This window comes from Pleurodeles waltl, chromosome 12 (genome assembly GCF_031143425.1).
Source record: "Pleurodeles waltl isolate 20211129_DDA chromosome 12, aPleWal1.hap1.20221129, whole genome shotgun sequence".
NCBI classification, from domain to species: Eukaryota; Metazoa; Chordata; class Amphibia; order Caudata; family Salamandridae; genus Pleurodeles; species Pleurodeles waltl.
Genome location: NC_090451.1, coordinates 24,199,259 through 24,218,652, shown reverse-complemented (window position 1 = coordinate 24,218,652; position 19,394 = coordinate 24,199,259). Strand labels below are relative to the sequence as shown.

The window sequence follows — 19,394 nt, the reverse complement described above, 5'->3', positions numbered from 1 at the left end:
TCCTGTGGGAAGAGCTGGACAGTGGGGTGGTCACTCCCTTTCCTTTGTGTACCTTCGTGCCAGAGTGGGAACTGGGGGTTCCTGAGCTTGGGCAAACCAGATTACGCAAGGCCGACATCAAATGTGCCATTCAAAGCAGTCTGGTAGCACTCAGAGGCCACTCCACCCCAGTCCAGCCCAGCCAACAGACAACCATTCCAAAGCAAGAGGTGGTCACACCTCTCTATTGCAGAAAATCATTTGTTCTGTCTCCCCCTGCTTGAGTTAGGCTCATCAGCAGGAGGGCAGAACAGTGTCAGGGGTCGGCAGCAGTGCGGGCTGGCAGCCAGGCCCCATAAGGCTATACAGGCAGAGCTGGGAGATCCTCTAATAAGTACATGAGATCATGCAACTAGTACTGGAATCTGTGTAGTTCCATGATTCCAACATGTTTAATACTAAACATGCCTAGGTTCGGAGAAGCCATTATGTAGTTGAACCACTAGTGTTGACCAGTGTCCACTACCTATCTGAAGATAGCTTCCCCACACTTACGAAGCCCCGGAATTGGGGTTTGGGATTTGTAGGGGCACGTCTGCTCATGCAGGGGTACCCTCACACTTCGGAACATGCACCCTGCTTAGGGCTGAAGGGCCTACCAGAGGGGTGACTCTAGTTCAGTGACCGTGATAAAAGGCAAGCCATATCTTAAGTGAAATGTGAAATGTGCATGCGCCATTTCATTCAGGCTGCAATGGCAGGCCTGCAGACACAGTTTTCATGGGCCCCCATGGGTGGCGTAATACATGCCATAGCCCATGGGAGATCCCTGGTGTACCAATGCCTATGGTACCTATGTACCATATACTAGGGAATTACATGGGTGCACCAGTATGTCAATTGTGGGGTGCAAATGTTTACCAGCAACCAAATTTAGAGGAGAGAGCACAGACACTGAGGCTGTGATTAGCAGGATCCCAGTGTACTACAGTCTAAACACACTGGCACCAGCCAAAAAGTGGGGGTACCTATGCCTTTCCTACACTAATGATCACTACTGCCCAAGTTGGCCATGGTATGGAGAGAAACCAGCCTATCAGTTTGAACAACTCCACACTAGCTGTGGGTGGCGCAGCATCTCTTTCCAAGTGCATCATACTAAAGGTTCCTAAGGGACAGGGGTCTGTGTAAATCAGCAACAAATCCTGAAAATACTTAGCTGACCAAAGTGTCATAAGGCCCTTCTAACAATTCTAAAAACAAATATACAGCCAAAGGCCATAAAGATCACTGCCATCTCGATTTCCAGAATTCACTCTGAGAAGTGGTACACAAAACTTCTGGAAAAGCCCTGAAACCCTCCCTTTTCTATTAGACATTATGGCTCTGAAAAACAAAGCCAGTAATTAGGCTCTCACCAGCATATAGTGGTGATTCAGCTCACAAGAACTGTATGTGCAGATAAACATCCTGTTTGTGGCAGCAGCAGCTAGACTCTAGGAAGCCCTGTACTGAACAGAATGGGGCACATGCAACACAAGACACTGCACTTTAAAGAAATATCAGGTCATCAACCATTAACTAAGGCAGTATCCTCAATGTCCGAACAGTAAAAAAAGTTTGTTTTTTTTAAATACTCATCACTCTTTATTGTTTTTCGGTGGGGGGGATGGGAGAAGTAGTTCTAACTAGGGCTGCTACTTGGTAGTTTATTTACTGACATTAACATTTTTATACAAGAGATGGGGGGGCATATCTTTTATAGGAGTGTGGGGAGAAAATGGCGGCTGGCTAAGGAGCTGGCTGCGGGAGGGCTCCGGCGGGCTCTGGATGAAATGAGCGTATAGTGACTTACCAGAGGCTTGAGGCAGTAGACGGCAGGGATACGAGGGGAATTCAAGGATGGTGAGAAGAGGTAGTGGTGGTGGGCAGTAAGCCACAGTGGTCTAGGGCTGCGGCTGACTTCCAGTGTGGAAGGGAAATAGCAGCATGGATCCCGTTCCGGGGAAGGAATGCTAGAGCGGGCAGAGTCAGCACAGAGGTGGATGGCTAGGAGGCGGTGTGGGCACCTACTCACCAATTGAAGCTGAAAGCAACCAAAGGCAAGAGCAAGAGTGTCGAAGTGAGTTTAAAGGTACACATTGTTTGCTAATATTGCAGTGCTACCCGGAGTTAGCAGTAAAAGTCAAGGCCCCCCTAGTGCTGTGGAGGAGAGTGTGGATGAGCTGGAAGGAGGAGGAAAGGTGGTGCTTAGGTGCGCTAGTAATGCTAGTAGAGCCCCAGCTTACTCATTAAGAAGTGGTAGGAGGGCAGAGATAGTGGTAGCAGCTAAGGAGAACGCAGTAGAAAGGTTAGAGTCCCCTCAAAAGCAAAAGACAGCTAGGAATAAAAGTGGGCAGAACGTGAATAAACCCAAAAAGAAGGGCACCTTGGATAAGTTGGGTTCTGCTACCAACAGGAAAGTGAAGATTACCCCATCGCCGAGAATGTATTTTAGAGTCCTTCCTGGAGTATCTGGAGTGCCAACTTGTCAGGAGACAGTGCAAAGGGTGGGGCAAGAATGGCTCAGGGTAGAAGCTTGGGTGGTGATCTGGAGGGGGTTATGGCGGGTGAAAGCATGCTGAACCATCCTGCTCAATTGGCTCAACTTAGACAAAAAAATGGGAGTTTATACGATGATGATCCTGGACTGATCTAGACTAGTAGATACATTACATGATAATTATAAAGATATCCCTGCAAGGGTACAAAATAGCCCTCTAGAGCCAGGGCCAGAGAAACAGGGGTTGCAGGATGCTTGGTGCAGGAGCAGTCAAAAGGAGAGAAATCCGCAAAGGAGGAAGAGCCCCTGGGAAGTAGGAACTCTGAAGTTTTTCCTAGTCACTCTGTTACCGAGATGCTGAGAGTGTTATCAATGGAATTAAAGGGAGGGTTTGAGACTTCAAATGCCAACCAGCTAGAAATTAGAAATCTCTGTGAGGATCTCGGTAAGAAAATTTATGAGTGAGCAGGATGAATGGCTGTTTTAGAGGTGGAAGTTGGAGATCTGAGGATCACAGTGGAAGAAATAAGGAAAGATTCAAAGCCTGAAAGTAAGAGAGGAAGAGGCTATGGGTAAGTTGGAATCCCTGGAAAACAACCAAAGGAGGAACAATCTAAGATTTCTGAGAGTCCCTGAGGGGCTGGAAGGTATAGTTTATTACCTGTAACTCCAGTTCTCTCGTAGGGGTATTTCCATGATAGTCATAAGCGTTGAATAATTCCCCGCCCACCTGCGGGGAGCCCAGAGCACTTTTTCCAATATAACTTCTTAAGTGTCCCTGTTCGCCTTACTTCAGAAAGGCCTGCCAAGACACTTAAGAATGTTCCCATGCAGCCTCTAGGAAGAGCTACAGTGTTCAAGCTTCTTCATTCAGATTGTCCTTGAAGTAAAATCATTAAAATGCTCGACAAATAAGCCATTTTTCAGACAAACTCATTCCAAAAACTTCTTATTTCACAAAAACCTCTAAGAAGGAGTGCAGAACAGTGTAGCCCATAGGCTGCCATTAGTAATTAAGAAAAAGGATACTGTGCCTTTAAGAACAGCCAGCCCTCCAGTATCCCATCATGCCTAGAGAGAGGTTGTTACCTCAGTTCTTTTTGCAGGTAGTTACTGGCTGACAATAAGGATAAACGTAATAAAGTCATCTAACTGCTCCCCCGGGGAGGTGGGAGGGTTGCTTAGGACTATCATGGAAATACCCCTACGAGAGAACTGGAGTTACAGGTAAGAAACTATACATTCTCTAGTAGGGTATTTCCATGTATAGTCATAAGCGTAGAATAGAATACCAAGCCCGTCCCAAAACCAGCGGAGGAGCAGTTAGAGTAATCCGTGAATATGTTCTCAAGTAAAAAGGTTTCTAAGAGAAGCCTGGCCTACTTGAGCATCTGCCTTGGCGTCCGAATCTAGACAATAATGTTTATTAAAGGTGTGAACTGATCTTCAAGTCGCAGCTTTACAAATTCCTGCTAATGGAACATTTTGCAATAGAGCAGTGGTAGCCGCTTTTCCTCTGGTGGAATGGGCTTTAGGCTTACCCTCTAAGGTTTTCTTAGCTAGTTGATAACACAATAAAATACAAGAGACTATCCATCTCGCTATTGATTGCTTGGAGGTGGCTAAGCCAGTACGTACAGATCCGTAATTAACAAACAGTTGTGTAGTTCTCCGTAAAGGATTGGTCTTATCTAGATACAATTTCAATACTCTCTTAACATCTAGAGAATGGAGAGCCGTCTCAGCTGGGGTGGAAGGGTTTGGAAAGAACGTGGGCAAGGAAATCGACTGGTTAATGTGGAAGTCGGATAGGACCTTAGGTAGAAATTTTGGATGTGTTCATAAGACTACTTTGGAAGAATGAAATATTGTGTAAGGCTCGTGTGCACAGAGGGCCTGGATTTCGCTGACCCTTCATGTTGAGGTGATCGCTACTAGAAAGGCTGTCTTCCAAGTGAGGTGTTGGAGGGATGCCTTGTGTATCGGTTCAAATGGGTGCTGCATTAAACGTGAAAGGACCACATTAAGTTCCCATGGTGGTGAAGGGCGTCTAATTGGAGGAAAGACCTTCTTTAACCCCTCTAGAAAATCTTTTATCACTGGGATTCTGAAGAAAGAGGTCTGAGAAGGAGTCTTCCTATAAGCAGCTAAGGCTGCCAAATGTATTTTTATGGAAGAAAGCTGCAGGCCCGATCGTGCCAGATGCAACAAGTAAGGGAGAATGACGTCTTCTTTGCAAGATGTAGGATCTATCCCTCTAGAGGAACACCAGGTGCAGAATCTTTTCCATTTGAAAGAGTACGCCGAACGAGTAGACGGCCTCCTCGCCTCCTTTAAAATGTCCATACAATCCTGTGGCAGGTTTAGGTGACCATACTGGACTAGCTCAGGAGCCATGCCGTCAAATTCAATGATGAGAGATTGGGGTGCCTCATTAGTCTGCCGAACTTCGTCAGGAGGTCCGGTCTGCAGGGTAGCCAGAGATGGGGCTAGAGTGATCTCTGAAGCAGATCCGGGAACCACCACTGTCTCGGCCACTCTGGAGCAATGAGGATAATTGTGGCTGATGTCATCAACAGTTTGAGGAGGACTGCTGGGATCAGCGGAATCGGTGGAAAGGCGTACAGAAATTTGTTGGACCAGTCTATCTACAGAGCATTGTCCAGCGATTCTGGGTGGTAAAACCTGGCGCGAAGTTGCGGCATTTCCTGTTTTCCTCTGTGGCAAATAGGTCAATAGAAGGTGTGCCCCACAAACGGAAAATGTCTTGAGTGACGTCTTCGTTGAGCACCCACTCGTGGTTCTTTTCTAGAACTCTGCTGAGGGCATCTGCTTGCAAGTTCTGAACCCCTGGAAGATGGGTAGCCACTATGTTCAATTTCCTGGCTAGGAGCCAGTGCCATATTGTCTGGGATTCCTGAGACAGGATTCTGGATCTGGTGCCCCCCTGTTTGTTCAGATAGAACATAGTGGTGGTATTGTCTGTCTGCGCCAGCAAGTTGTCTGCTGTGATTGATGGTAGGAACGCCTTGAGAGCTAGGTGTACCGCTTGTAGTTCTAGGAGATTGATGTGGTATAAAGATTCTTTCTGTGTCCATCGGCCTTGTATTTGCAGGTGATCCATATGAGCTCCCCATCCGAGGAGAGGCATCTGTCACAATAGTCTACGTTGGAGGCTGTACCCGGAATGGCATCCCCTTTAGGAGATTGGTTGGAGAGCACCACCAAGTTAGAGATCTGATTGCATGAGGGGATAGGCGAATTCGATCTTCCCAGCTCCCTGACCACTGATTCCACTGCTCCTCCAGGCATTCCTGAAGCAGACGCATGTGGAGGCGAGCGTTGGGTGTCAGATAAATGCAGGATGCCATGGATCCGAGAACTGAGGAGACTGTCTGCACTGTTGGGTGATTCATTGATCGGAGATCCCGACACTTCCGGAGAATAGATAAGGGTTGTTCCTCCGAAGGCCACACTTTTGCCTGCAGTGTGTCTATGGTAGCTCCTAAGTAATGTAACCTCTGGACAGGTACTGTCATTGACGTTTGAAAGTTGATATGAAGACCTAATCGGTACAGAAGGTCGCAGGTCATTTGGAAATGCCGTTTTGCTTCTGCATAAGTGGATGCTTTGATTAACCAGTCGTCAAGATACAGGTATATGAAGATTAGTTTCCTCCGGAGGGGAGCTGCCACCACTGCCATGCACTTGGAAAAGGTCCTGGGTGCAGACTTGAGACCGAATGGTAGGATCGTGTATTTGAAGTGATCTTGACCTACCATAAACCTCAGGAATTTCTGTTGTTTCTTTGTGATAGGGATGTGGAAATATGCAACGTGTAGATCCACTGAGCAAAGCCAGTCTCCTTGCATAATCTGAGGATAAATCTGGTGTAAGGATATCATCCTGAACTTCTCCTTTCAGATCCATTTGTTAGCCATTTTGAGGTCTAGAATGGGCCTGAATTTTTTTTGTCCTTTTTTGGGATGAGAAAGTTTTTTGAGTAAATACCCGTCCCCTGTTGGCTGAGGGGAACCGATTCCACTGCTCTCTTTTCGAGGAGGATGGAAACTTCCACCTTTAGGAGATCGAGGTGTGCAGTCATTTGTTTTGGCGGGATAGCCAGAGGTGGTGCTGAAAATCTGAGCCAATATCCCTTCTGTACAATGTCTAAGACCCAAGCGTCTGTTGTAATTTTTTGCCACTCTACCAGGCAATTGGTGGCGCTTCCCCCCACCGGAGTGGTTAACGAAGCTGGGGAAGGAAATTCTCAGGTCCTTGAGGTGGTAGGCTGTCGGGTGCTCTGAGTGGACTGATGGATTGATCGTCCCCTCTGCGCCTTACGCTGGTGCTGGTAGGGTCGCTGGTACTGCTGGTGAGGCCTCGTAGGGGCCCATTGAGGGGCTTGAACCCACTGCGTGGTGTAACGGCGATGGAAAGGACGGAAGGACCTACGTTGCTCTTTAGGTTTGTCCAATCCTACTGCCTTTAATGTGTCCACCTCCGCTTTCATCCTTGCCATCTCGTCATCTGCGTCTGAGCCAAATAATGTGGATCCAGAAAATGGCAGATTAAAAATTCTTTGCTGCGCATCTGGTTTTAATGACGTGAGCCGCAGCCAGGAATGACTTCTCAGTGTCACACCATTGCAGTAAGAATGTGCTGAAAGCAGAGACGCATCTGCTGCCGTGCTTATGATTTGGTTGGAGACCATAGCGCCTTTTTTAGCTACTTCTAAAAAGTCCTCTCTTTGATCTCTTGGGAGATGTTCTGCGAATTGCAAGATGGAGTCCCACAAAGATCTATCATACCTGCCCAAAAGAGCTGTGGCGCTCGCCGTTTTCATAGAGGACGCCGCCGAACCACATACTTTATGGCCTGTCGAGTCTAATCACTTACTCTCCTTATCTGGAGGAGAGGTGGAAGATGGAGAAGTTGCGTGAGCCTTGCGCGCCGCCAAAATGACTACTGAGTCCGGTGGCGGATCAGAGCGCAAAAAGACCGGATCTTGCTCCGGAGGGCGATACTTCTTCTGCAGCCTGGACGGTGCAGGCCTTGTCGATACCGGTGTAAGGAAAACCTCCATAGCGGGCTCCAAGAGGCCAGGCACTAGGGGTAGTAGTGGTCTGGCAGCTGAACGCTGTTGTAGTGTTTCAACGATGACAGATGCCAATGGCGTAGGGGCGACCATCTGTATATTTAGTTTTGACGCACCTTGTACCAGGACATCATGGAAGGTGTTAATGTCATCCACTGGTGAGGACCGAGGAGGATGAGAGTCTGACAAAGTAGGTGAATAGTCTCTGGTGGAAGACCAAGACTCCCTCTCATGTTTCCTTGAAGAGTCATGGGCATGGCGTGAACGGTGGCGCGATGTAGAGCACGGTCTAGGCGGTATACTAACGGTACTTGAGGTGCCGGAAGTGGCGCTGGTTGTGGCAACTCTTGGCCCGTTGACTGAGGCGGCGTTGCCAGAAGCTCTGGAGGAGGAGACCTAGGCGGAGAAGGAGGAGAAGAAGGTGACAAAGGAAGCAGCACTACTGAGGAAGAGCGCTCCGATGAGGAATACATTCTCTGCCTTTTCTGGCTCATCGAAGGAGTCCTCGACGTTGATCTCTCTCCCCGTCTCGACGTTGACAATGTGCGGGCGTCGACCCATGACGTCTACATCGACCCCTCGTACGGTGCCTTGACGTCGACTGGTGACTTCTGTACGACGTTGAACCGGACTTCGACGGCGAACATGTCGGCGCCGTACCTCCTCTCGATGTCGACCTTCGCGATGTCGACCGGGACCGATGTTGTTTTCGCCCTAAAGAGAGTCTCTCAGACCTCCCACGACCACTGGAGGCCAAGGTATGAGCCCTGGTGGAAGACTGACCTTCCCCTTGCTCAGAGGTCCCACTGGTTCATTGGCGTCTCTCTGCTCTCCCTTGAAGGCAAATTTTCTCTCTGTTGCGTAGTGTGCCTGGAGAACGTCTTGCAGATGTTGCAGGAGGCAGGAATGTGTGATGAAGGCAGACAAATAATACAGAGCTCATGAGGGTCTGTTTTAGCCTTCTTTCTGCCACATTTAGGGCACTTGGCAAACAAGGAAGGCATTTTGAGGAAAAAAGCCTTAAACTTGTGTCAGAAAACTTCAAAATGTAGTAGAGAAAGACAAAAGACGTCGAATGAAGCCTTCTTTTTGAAAGCTTCTCAATATTTTTGAAGGAAAAAAACTAAAAAAAAATAAATAAAAAAAAACGGTCGAGTTCAATGCTCCAGGGTCCTGTCAGCAGGTGCCGGATAAAAAAAAAATGCGTAACAGCCTCTCTCTAGGCATGATGGGATACTGGAGGTCTGGCTGTTCTTAAAGGCACAGTATACTTTTTCTTCATTACTAATGGCAGCCTATGGGCTACACTGTTCTGCACTCCTTCTTAGAGGTTTTTGTGAAATAAAAGAAGTTATTGGAAGTAGTTTGTCTGAAAAATGGCTTTTATTTGTCAAGCATTTTAATGATTTTACTTCAAGGACAATGTGAATGAAGAAGCTTGAACACTGTAGTCCTTCCTAGAAACTGCATGGGAACATTCTTAAGTGTCTTGGCAGGCCTTTCTGAAGTAAGGCGAACAGGGACACTTAAGAAGTGATATTGGAAAAAGTGCTCCGGGGTCCCTGCAGGCGGGTGGGGAATTATTCTACGCTCATGACTATACATGGAAATCCCCTACGAGAGAAGGTGATGACCTGAAAGGGTTAGTGGTCCGACTAATAAGACAAGTTGTCCTGCCTGATTAGGTAGATGTTGACATTGCAAAAGATATTCTAAGAGTACATAGGGTCCTGGCAAAAATGTCCCCCAACAGAGATAAGCCCAGGAAAACTTGGTCTGTTTCCATACATACGTAATTAAAGAACGTATTCTAGCAGCAGCATTAAAGAAGAAAACTATATCAGTGGGCGGGGTCTCCTTTGAGATTAGATCGGATCTTGCAAGTGTAACATTTAACAAACAATGGAAGATGGGGAAAATAATTGATTTATTAAAGAAGTTGGGGGTAACGGCCCAATTAAGGTTCCTGGCTTCCTTAAGAGTGATGGCAAACAACAAAATGTATAACTTTAGGGATTGCAGGGAGGTAGATGATCTAATTAAGAGTTTAAAGAATGATGCCGGTCCTGTACGTGCCCCCTCCTTTTAGCCAACGGTTAGCTTGCTAGGTTATAATCAATGATTGAGTTAGCGTCCAGACCCCTCCCCCCAGGTGGTGACGCCTGGTCTGAGGAATTAGGGTGGGTTCTCCCAGGGTCTTCAGTAATGGGGTGGACCAGGTGGGTTTGGGAAGCATAAGGGGAAAAGGAAAAAAAATAGAAATTGGTCCTCAGAGGTGGGGAGAACATGGGAGGGGGAAGGTGGCATAAGCGCAGGCGAGGATTTAACTCAGGATGATGAGAGTTAAGGTCCTGAATTTCCTGTCCTGGAATGTCAATGGCTTACAGGTGAAAAGTAGACAAAGGAGGCTCGTGCAGTGTATAAAAGACACCCCTGCGGATGTTCTGGTTTTACAGTAAACACATTTATCTCAGCAGGAATGTCTGGATGTATTTAAGTCACATAAATGGGTACAACAGGTAGTAAGCTCTAACCATGCTGGAGGCAGCAAAGGGGTGACTATCTTAATCAAGAATCACCCTAATATCTCTTTTGTTGAGGGTGCATTAGATAAATCAGGGAGGTGGGTAGTAGGTAGGCTAGGGGTATATGACTCACCTTATATTGGTGGGTTACTACGGGCCTAATAGAGATGATGTTGCCCCATTGACAGAGCTGTTTCAAATTCTGTTACAATACCAGGACCCTAGAATATGGATGGGGGATTTCAAAGTGGCGCTGAATTACGAGTTGGATAGGTCCTCGTGTAGTAGGTCACGAATTAACAAGAAGATGCAGTCTCAGTTATACTTGATGATGACCCAATTTGGTTTATATGATGTTTGGAGAGAGAAGATAGGGCTTAAGAGAGGTTATACTTACAATAATAAAAAGTATTGACACAAGTCGAGGATCGATTATATATTAATTGATGAAGGCCTAAGAGACAGTGTGGAGAAAGTAACACATGTAGGGGGTCATTTATCAGACCATTTGGTGATCAGTTTGAAGATTAGGCTTCCGATCAATGGAGGTGAGAGTAGATGGACGTTAGAACGGTATTATTAGACGAGGATGTAGTAGCCGAGTTAGGAGTAGAAACAGAAGAAATTTTTAGTCTCCATACAGAGTCAACCTCATTAGCGTTGATATGGGACACTTTTAAAGCTTTTTTGAGGTGGAGATTAATAAGGGCTGCCTCATTTAAGAGGAAAGCTTATAAGGAGAGGTTAGTATCTTAGAAAATCAGATATGCCAAACTGATCAGAAGCTGTCATGTTCAGGCCTTGAGGATGATGAAGTGGAGCAACTACGTAAAGAAGATCAGGTAGCTCGACTGGATTTGGTTGCAGTAAAACAGAGAAGGACTAGGCTGAGATGTGAGGTTCATAGGGTGGCATATTTCATATATGGGGAGAAGTGTGGCAGGATGCTGGCCTTGAAAATGAAAACGGTCAGAAACAGGGTGACAGAAATTCAGGGTAAGAACTCAGAAGAGGTGAAGAGAAGTGGGAAGGAGATAGGAGAAAGTTTTTATAGCTTTTTTAAGGAATTATATACAGATTATTTAGTGGTGCCACCAGAGTCAGTGAAGGCGTGGGAAGGAGAGTTAGGTTTAGCTTCACTAAATGAGAAAGAAAAATCAATAATAAATGAATCGATTAAGATGATGGAAGCGGAGCAAGCTATAAAAGCTGGTATTTTGAGTAAAGCACCGGGACCGTATGGGCTACCCATGGAAGTTTACAGAGCCCTGGAGAGTAGCATAGTGAAGCATTTCGTGGAGCTGTGTAATGATATCCTAGATGGCGGTATGCTCCCCCCCATCTTGGAAGGAAGCCATTATGACAATAAATTTAAAGCCAGGTAAAGATCCAAAAAATTTGATTCTTATCGTCCAATATCATTGCTCAATTGTGACTTGAACATTTTTGCAAAAATCCTGGCAGACAGATTAGGGGAGTTGTGGGAATGCTCATACACACAGACCAGAAAGGTTTTTTAAAAGGTAGATATATGCATGAGCTGACACAGGGTCTGGAAGGGATAACTGATCTCGTCAGTACATGCCAAGCCCCTTTGGCGGCTGTAATGGTTGATGCTACAAAAGCTTTTGAGAGAGTGATTAAGTAGCCCCAATTAACCCTATGTGAGATCTATAACCTGGGTGGAAAGTTTACTAAGGTGTTACAAAAGATTTATCAGGAGCCAGGTGCAAGAATTTTGGTTAATGGTTCCTTAACCCCCTCGTTTAAGATTGAAAGGGGAACAAGACAGAGATGTCCCCTTTCCCCATTACTGTTTGATTTGTAGGTTGAGCCTCTGGCATGTAGAATTAGAAGTGATCAGAGAATAACCCCATTTATGTGCGGGAATCTATCCAGAAAGGTTACTTTATATGCAGATGATTTGCTGGTCGACATGAACAATTTAATTCAAGCTAAACCAGCCTTGGAAGAACTGACAGTGTAATTTGGGAAAATTTCCGGTTATGAGGTCAATAACGAAAATACTTGGAATATGGATGTTGGTAGGTTGATTACTAAAAAGGAGGTAAAATATTTGGATATCACTATTACACATGATATAAATAAGTTGGCAGAAACTAATTTTATAAGGCTTTTGAGAGATACTGAACAGCTAATGAAGAGATGGATGAATCTCCCCCTTACTATTGTGGGACGGGTAAATCTAATCAAGATGGTGATTTTACCCAAATTCACATTTATTTTTAACTCAGTACCGTTAATGTACAATTATGAATGGTTAAAGAAACTTCAGGGAAAAATCAGTAGCTTTATCTGGGCCGCTAAGGGTATCCGTATTGCCTGGAAAAGGCTGAGAAGGAAGAAAGAGAAAGGGGGCTGGCTTTATCTGATCTGCAAAGTTACACATGGGCCTTCTTCTTGAAAAATGCAAAGGAGTTATTGAATGAACCTGGATGTTCGGAATTGGGGAAGCTATTTGAAGTAATGATGGAGATAAACGGTAGAGGGCAGATGGGTTATTTATACAAATTTGGAGACCCAATATTTTTTTTTTAAAGTGAGATTTAAGGTGCTACAAGATGCAGCAAGGCTACGGTATGCGGTGAGGAGGGTCACAAACTTGCCATAGTACAGCAGGAATGCTCCCGTTTGGGATTCGCCAGGTTCTCCTAACTGGACTAAAGACGTTCTGGATGGCCCTTTGAAAGAGGCATGTCTTCTAGAATGAAGACATCTCTGCCATAATGGGGAAATAAGGTCATATGAAAATCTGAATAGGGAGATGGGGGTAAGCTTTCTAAGTTTAAATAACTCCAGATAAACAGCTGGGCAGAGAGTTTGAAGGTGGAGGTGGGGGGGTTTGAATGACCTGGAGGACCAAGTACATTTGACAATCCCTTTGAAGAAAGAAGTCACCAGATGGTACTAGTTGATAACAGAGACTGCAGATGGTGAATTTACCCTCCCGGGAAGAAATTTGGAGTGAACGATTATCAGGGATACAGTTAAAAGAGTTATAGCAAGTATTTACTATGCTTTTATATAACACAGTTAAACCTGCTGCTTTAAGGAGATTCATTTGTTTTCAATTCACAGAGCCTTTTGGTCACCAGCAAAACTTTCCAAACTGGAGCAGGGCATTCCGGCTAGCTGAAAAAAAAAAAAAAATGCAGGCAGGCCGCCGTTGATGATCTACACATCTTTGTGGAATGTCCTCAGCTTAAAATATTTTGGGAGAAGGTTGGTGAAGCAATAAGTGAGATTCTTCAAGTAAACTGTAAGGTAAGCGCTCCACTAGTTATTTTTGGGTGTCTGCATGACTCACTGGCGAGTAATAGTGATGATGCAAAATTACTTTTTTATATGTTACTACTGTCCAGGAGGGAGAGCTGTAAAAAGTGGATCAGTACCTCCCCGCCCTCTTTTTATGGCGTGGAAGAACTCACTAGTGTGTAATTTAAAATTAGAGTTTATGGAAGAAAACAAGAAATCTAGATTTAGGAATCCACTGAAAAGATGATTGAATTAATATGAAAACAGGTTTAAATTCAACAACTTGATTGGTCCAATGATTACACGCCTTGCCGGTTGTAATGGCATGCGACAAATGGCTGAAGGCAGGAATGCCGAGAAGACGTGTGAGCAAAACCTGTTTGGAGTGACCCCCTTTGCAGTTTGTGAATGAGGATAAATAAAAATAAAAATAAAAAATAATAATAATAATAATAATAATAATAATAATAATAATAATAAAGGGGGGGAGGTGTATGGACTAAAAACTTCAAATGGGTACTACAATGAGAAAACACATTAAACACACTTTAAAAATGATTGCACTGCAGCAACAGGAAGCACAGCCAGGGCACCGCTGCTGAACATGAAAAAAGTAGAATCTGCAGTCATCCAATGCCAGTCTGAACCCCCAGCAGGATCTGTAAATATGAAGAAATGGCTGCTCTTTTTCTCTTTAAAGGTTTCAATTCGTTTTTTGGCTGAGATCCCACTATACTCTAACTGTCTGAACACAGTGAAAGTAAGACTTTATATTCAAATCCTAGACAGAGCCTAAGATAAGGAGGAAGTCATGAGAGGTCCACCCAATAGAATGAAAGAAAAGACGCTGTACAATTCAGACAGCCCTCAGAATACCCGATGCACCCCTATTTCATACGGGGGTCAGGTCACAAGGGGGCATGCACTCCATGAGATAAAGATGGGCAGTGAAAGGGCACACCCCTCTGCTGCTGTCTGGAGGACCCCACACAAAATGTTGTACAAACCTGCTCACAACGGGAATTGTCTTTTCCTCGTCACTTGCGTTTGTCCCATTCTTTGCAAACCCTATTTTTCCAAATGATTTTATGTACTTTCCTAACCTTGTGTGCTCCACACTGGTCTCTCTACTCCGTCCCATGCACCAATGATTGGTCCTTTCACATGCAGATTTGTTCCCTTGAATCTTCTTAATATATCTGTTGTCGGCACAATAGCTGTGCGACAATGTATGCTGAAGAGGTCTTCATCTAGAATAGGCCCAGGTACACATGTTGGCAACTTATGCCCAAGACAAGAGCACGCGTTCTTACCAGCCCACCTTAGGAGCTTCCATGAACAGCAAACTCAAAACATCACAACAAGACCGCAAGGCAATGCTGCACCGTTTGTTTACGTTGGAGGGATCTGGATGGACAGACTGACGAGGAGGGACAGATAGAGAAGGAATGGGGACACAAAGATTAACGGAGATAACACAAACACAGAAGTGCAAATGAGATGAGGAGCTAGATTAATATTTACTAGCCCAGGGAAAAGACCTCGAAACAGATGAGTAGACATAGGTGCCATGAGGCGGAGGAGGGGCACAGAGGACAGTCGCTGATGAGGAGACATGACAAGTGCATCTGGACCACAGAGGTGTCAGCCGCTACAGTGACTGCATGCTTCAAACTTACAAAAGTGCTCCGTCCTTAAGTAAAATTATATGTCCTTCACATATTTTCCTGCATCTGCGGAATTACACCATTTTAAGGGGGACATTTTCAAAATGTCCAGATTAGTAGAAACTGTTGGGAAAGAGGCAAGCGCCCATCACATCACCTTTCTCTTCTTCATTCTTCAGGTCTGTTGTGAAGGCGATAAGGTTGCGGCATGACCATGCGCACACCAGGGGGATTGAAGGGCAATGGTTACTCTTGGGCCGACGGTCCCACTCGCAGACATAGGCCAAATCCATGGAGCGCCCGGGGTCCGACTGCACGCCTGAAAGAGGAGGGATCCAAGCCCCTGAAACAAAAAGAGAAGCTGAAGAGCAGGGGTTGTTTCTAGCAGAAGTCCATCTCATCCCAACCTCCATGCAGCTGTGGTGCTCCATAGGAGGGAGCTAACCAGGGGCCACACTCAAAGCTGCAGCTACCAACACAACACCGCTGTGAAGGAAGAAAGTGAAGACAACAAGTGATTGATCCACACTAGCTCCCTTGCTTCTTCCACATTCCAACATCCACTCTGAGATCCTGAGCTTAGGACACAAGCGCATGGTGCATTATCCCTCTATGGCTGCACATTATTCCAGATTCCACACAACTTTACTTAGGATTACAGCCATTCCTTTCCTCTGGCCCCTCCTCCTTGGTTTTTAATCTTACCACAGGCAACTAGAATAAATGGTTCTCCTACATGGACCCATAGGTTGTGTTATTTCTAAAGCTGCCTGCAGACCTCATTGCCTATCCTAGACAGACATTTAACAAAATAACTTCAACAAGAGATCCAAATGATGGAACCCATCCAGGCAACCATTAACGGGGTCAGCATGAGGAGCAACTACTCAGGTGGACAAGGGTCTTGTGTCCTTTAAAGATGATACCTAGGTGACTAAGACGTGGACAGCTAGTATCCATTTTAATCTACCAAGCTAGGTAATGTGACTGACTTTGAGATGTTGCTTGAATTAAGGATTTTTATTTCGAATGTTTAACATCAGGCAAGTATAGTTTAGACTCCCCCTTCCCCATAACTCTCCACAAACCTTATCCACTCAGTCTTACAAGATCAGAATTAGACAAGAGATTGCCTAAAGCAGTTCACATACTTGGCAGCTGCAGCCTTTACACTGGTTAAAAAATGTTTTTTTAAATGTGTGGGATGAACCTCTGTGTGAGTGAGGATCTGTCTAGTGCATTAATAATGTGCATTTGTGAACACATGGAACATGCACATACAGTGAAGGGCAAATATATTCTGACTTTTGTGGTAACCACCCCATCCCCTGTGGTGTAAGAATGCGAAAGTTAATTATTTCTCTTGCAGAACCTGAGAGCAGAAAGTGTATTTTTGTTTTCAAGTAGGAGTTGGTCGTTTGCCATCCATGCTGCATGAGCAAGCAAGGCCTTTTTTTTACATAATTATCTTGCAGTTGTGTGAAGCTATGGAAGAGGGAGTTTTGCCTCCAGTGCCGCATCGGCCAGATTTTAAAAACACATTAGAGAAAACTTACGACAGCAAAGCCAATAGGTCTGTGTTGGATGCCCCGCCGTTTAACTCTGTCAATGATTTTTTATTTTTTTTTGCTTTGCCTTTTTTCAAACATTTGTTAGTTTAGCTACAAGACCCTCTGTATTATATTAAATCAAAGTAAAAGAAAGAAAGAAAAACAAGCATTTGCAATGCACTAGGGTCTCGCATTTGTCGGAGTTACAGCTGTTCACAGTTGGAAACTCCCAACCTGAATTTTCTTGCATAAAAAAAAAAAATAAAAAAAACAGCGCGATCGCGCAGCTACAGTTCACACTAATAAAAGTATTGGCAAAAGTGCAATTAACTGAGTAACAAGGTCGATAGTACGCGAAGCGGTGGACTTCTACCCAGCAAGATCGCGCTGCGAAAAGAGAGAAAAAGTAGTCCACAAACCCAGCGAGCCTCGCATGTTTTCTGTACTTGGTCGCTGCGCTGGAGGAGGGCTAACCACCGGAAAAGGCATGACGTATGCGTGCCTTCCACTAATGAAAAGAAGTGGGTTCTAACAGGCAAGCCAACTTGCCAATGAAAGACACTGACGTGACGTCGACAGGGCTCCGAGCCCTTTTCTAATCCCTAAAGTGTCTTGCTAGCGATACGCATGCGCATGCGATGCAGGCTCAACCCTAAAAAGGCACGAGGGCAAGAAGCAAAAGTATTTGGACTGTGTTTAAAATGGCACAGATTGCCATATTAGCCCTGGCACTTAGTGTCTGGATCTGCTCCTGGTGAAAGGCAGCAGGCGGTCATTCACAGTGAGGGTAGCAAGTGCCAGTCGCCAACGTCAGCTGAACCATTGCTCAATGCTGTAGTATATAGCAGGCAGAAGAGAAATGTGACTGGCAACAACAGATCAGTGGTTCGTTCAGTCGAAATGACTAAAGTGACTGAAGGCCTCCACAAGTAAAATCAAGACGTTTTGACTAACACCAAACTTAAAGCTGTTTCTGCCTCTCCCCATCCATTCTTCAAAGTCCCTGATTGTAAAGGCCCTTGTAAGAGTCTCCGAGTAGGTCTGCTTCAATATTCTGAGCCATGCAACGCTCCTCCAGCAGAAAAAAGTCATCAAGTTATCCACCTGCATAATTCATTGTCATCACACTCTTACCTTTTACTACTGGGACAAATCCAGCAGACTGATAATGAATCTAAATTTTTATTTAAATTTCATCCCATAGTTTTCAAATCCGTAAACAGTACCACAGCCCCAAACCTTCTGCTGTGTCCCCAACAGGGTGCTTTACTATCAGTCACCCCTCTATTTATGAAGCACCCTGAGTGCACCCAGGATCAGTTCTTTTGAATTCATGGAATCTTCCAATACACACCTCCACCATTTGATTAAAAGCTTTCCTCAAACCAGTCCCCCTAGCCTTAAAGACCTCAACAACGGAGACACTCAATGGTGATAATGTGATCTTAATGCTGTATGATCATGGAAACATTTCACCTTTTTTGATTTGATATATTTCACTGTTCCTATAGTATTTGCATTTCCTACAAAGGATCTACACTGGCCTATATTGCTACAGCCTTGCACTAACATGTTTTTTGCACATCGCAATGGATTTTAAGTAGACTGATTTTCCACAACTGAAATACAATAACAGTGCGTGCTTCCTACACTGTTGCTTATGTCAGTTTACGCAAGTTTGAGGAAGGGCATAGACTGAAACCACAGGATATTAAGAAAAGGGGCAGAAATTCACAATTACCAGGGATCCCCTGAAAATACTCAAACGAGTAGCACTCCCTGGGCCTGGTTAGGCTACATTCCCCCGTGTTCATGGAGATGTTCAGTTCTGAAGGAGAACACCACAGGAGATTCTGAAAGTGGCAGCACTCTCAGAAAAGCTTGTTCAAGTTCTGTCAGTGGGCAAAAAAGTGTGAAAAGATGGGGACACCCTTGGGGTGCAAATGAGCTCATGCCTAAGGATTCAGAAAACATAGTGGAATGAGCTACACACATTTACTCAAGTCTGGGTGGGCGCTTGAAGAGGCAAGCGCAGGGCCTCTGCTACCAGCCAACCAGTGTCCCAACTCACGGGCTCCAATTACAAAACAAAACCGCACGGGGTGCACGATCTATAAATCACACCCATCTGTGTGAAGGAGGCCGATGCTACTGAGAGAAAACTGTCTACAGCTCGATTTTTTAAAATGTTCCTACTAGCAGGGTTTTGATCTCCTACAGCAGTGTCGGATTTACCACAGTTTCATCTCAATGTCCAGTCTTCCATAAGCTCCATCCTTCGGGACCCCACACTGGTCACTGATTCTGTGGAAGTCGCCAACAGCCTCTGCACCATCACCCAGGATATCCTTTGTAAGAAGCAGGGTCAGAGCTGAGAGAGATGACCTCCTTTCTCCAAGATGGATCACAGGTGATCTTTCTGTCACCTTTTCAGTCTATAGCAACCAGCATAGGATGAGACTTTGTTGATGCAAAATATTATGTGCTCTTCTTGAAAAAAGCGTGTGTCCGTTCTACATGCTTTTAAGAATTATGCGGATGATTGTTATTTTTAAGTTAAGCCCAACTGATAGTTTTAAATGTATCAACTTTTTGAAGTGACAAGCAACCACTACCAACAATCAGAGGAATAGAAAGTTAAATCCTACACAAATATAGATCCGGCGGCGACAGCCTTAGCAGCTCACTAACTGGAAAACAGAGTTTGAGGCTGCCTGCCCAGCTTGTGTTTCTTGTCTACAGACCCTTTCGTTTCTA

The 19,394-nt window shown here is 45.0% G+C and overlaps 1 protein-coding gene across 2 annotated transcripts in view; it reads right to left on the bottom strand.

Annotated features, from left to right (window-relative positions):
- MED16 (mediator complex subunit 16) overlaps positions 1-19,394 on the bottom strand; it is a 326,193-nt gene that overhangs the window by 281,185 nt on the left and 25,614 nt on the right. For both annotated transcript variants that reach the window (XM_069216802.1, XM_069216803.1), the window contains exon 2: positions 15,245-15,430. In XM_069216802.1, coding sequence (XP_069072903.1) covers positions 15,245-15,380 — 136 coding nt within the window. In that variant the 5' untranslated portion in view covers positions 15,381-15,430. The remainder of the gene's footprint in view (positions 1-15,244; positions 15,431-19,394) is intronic.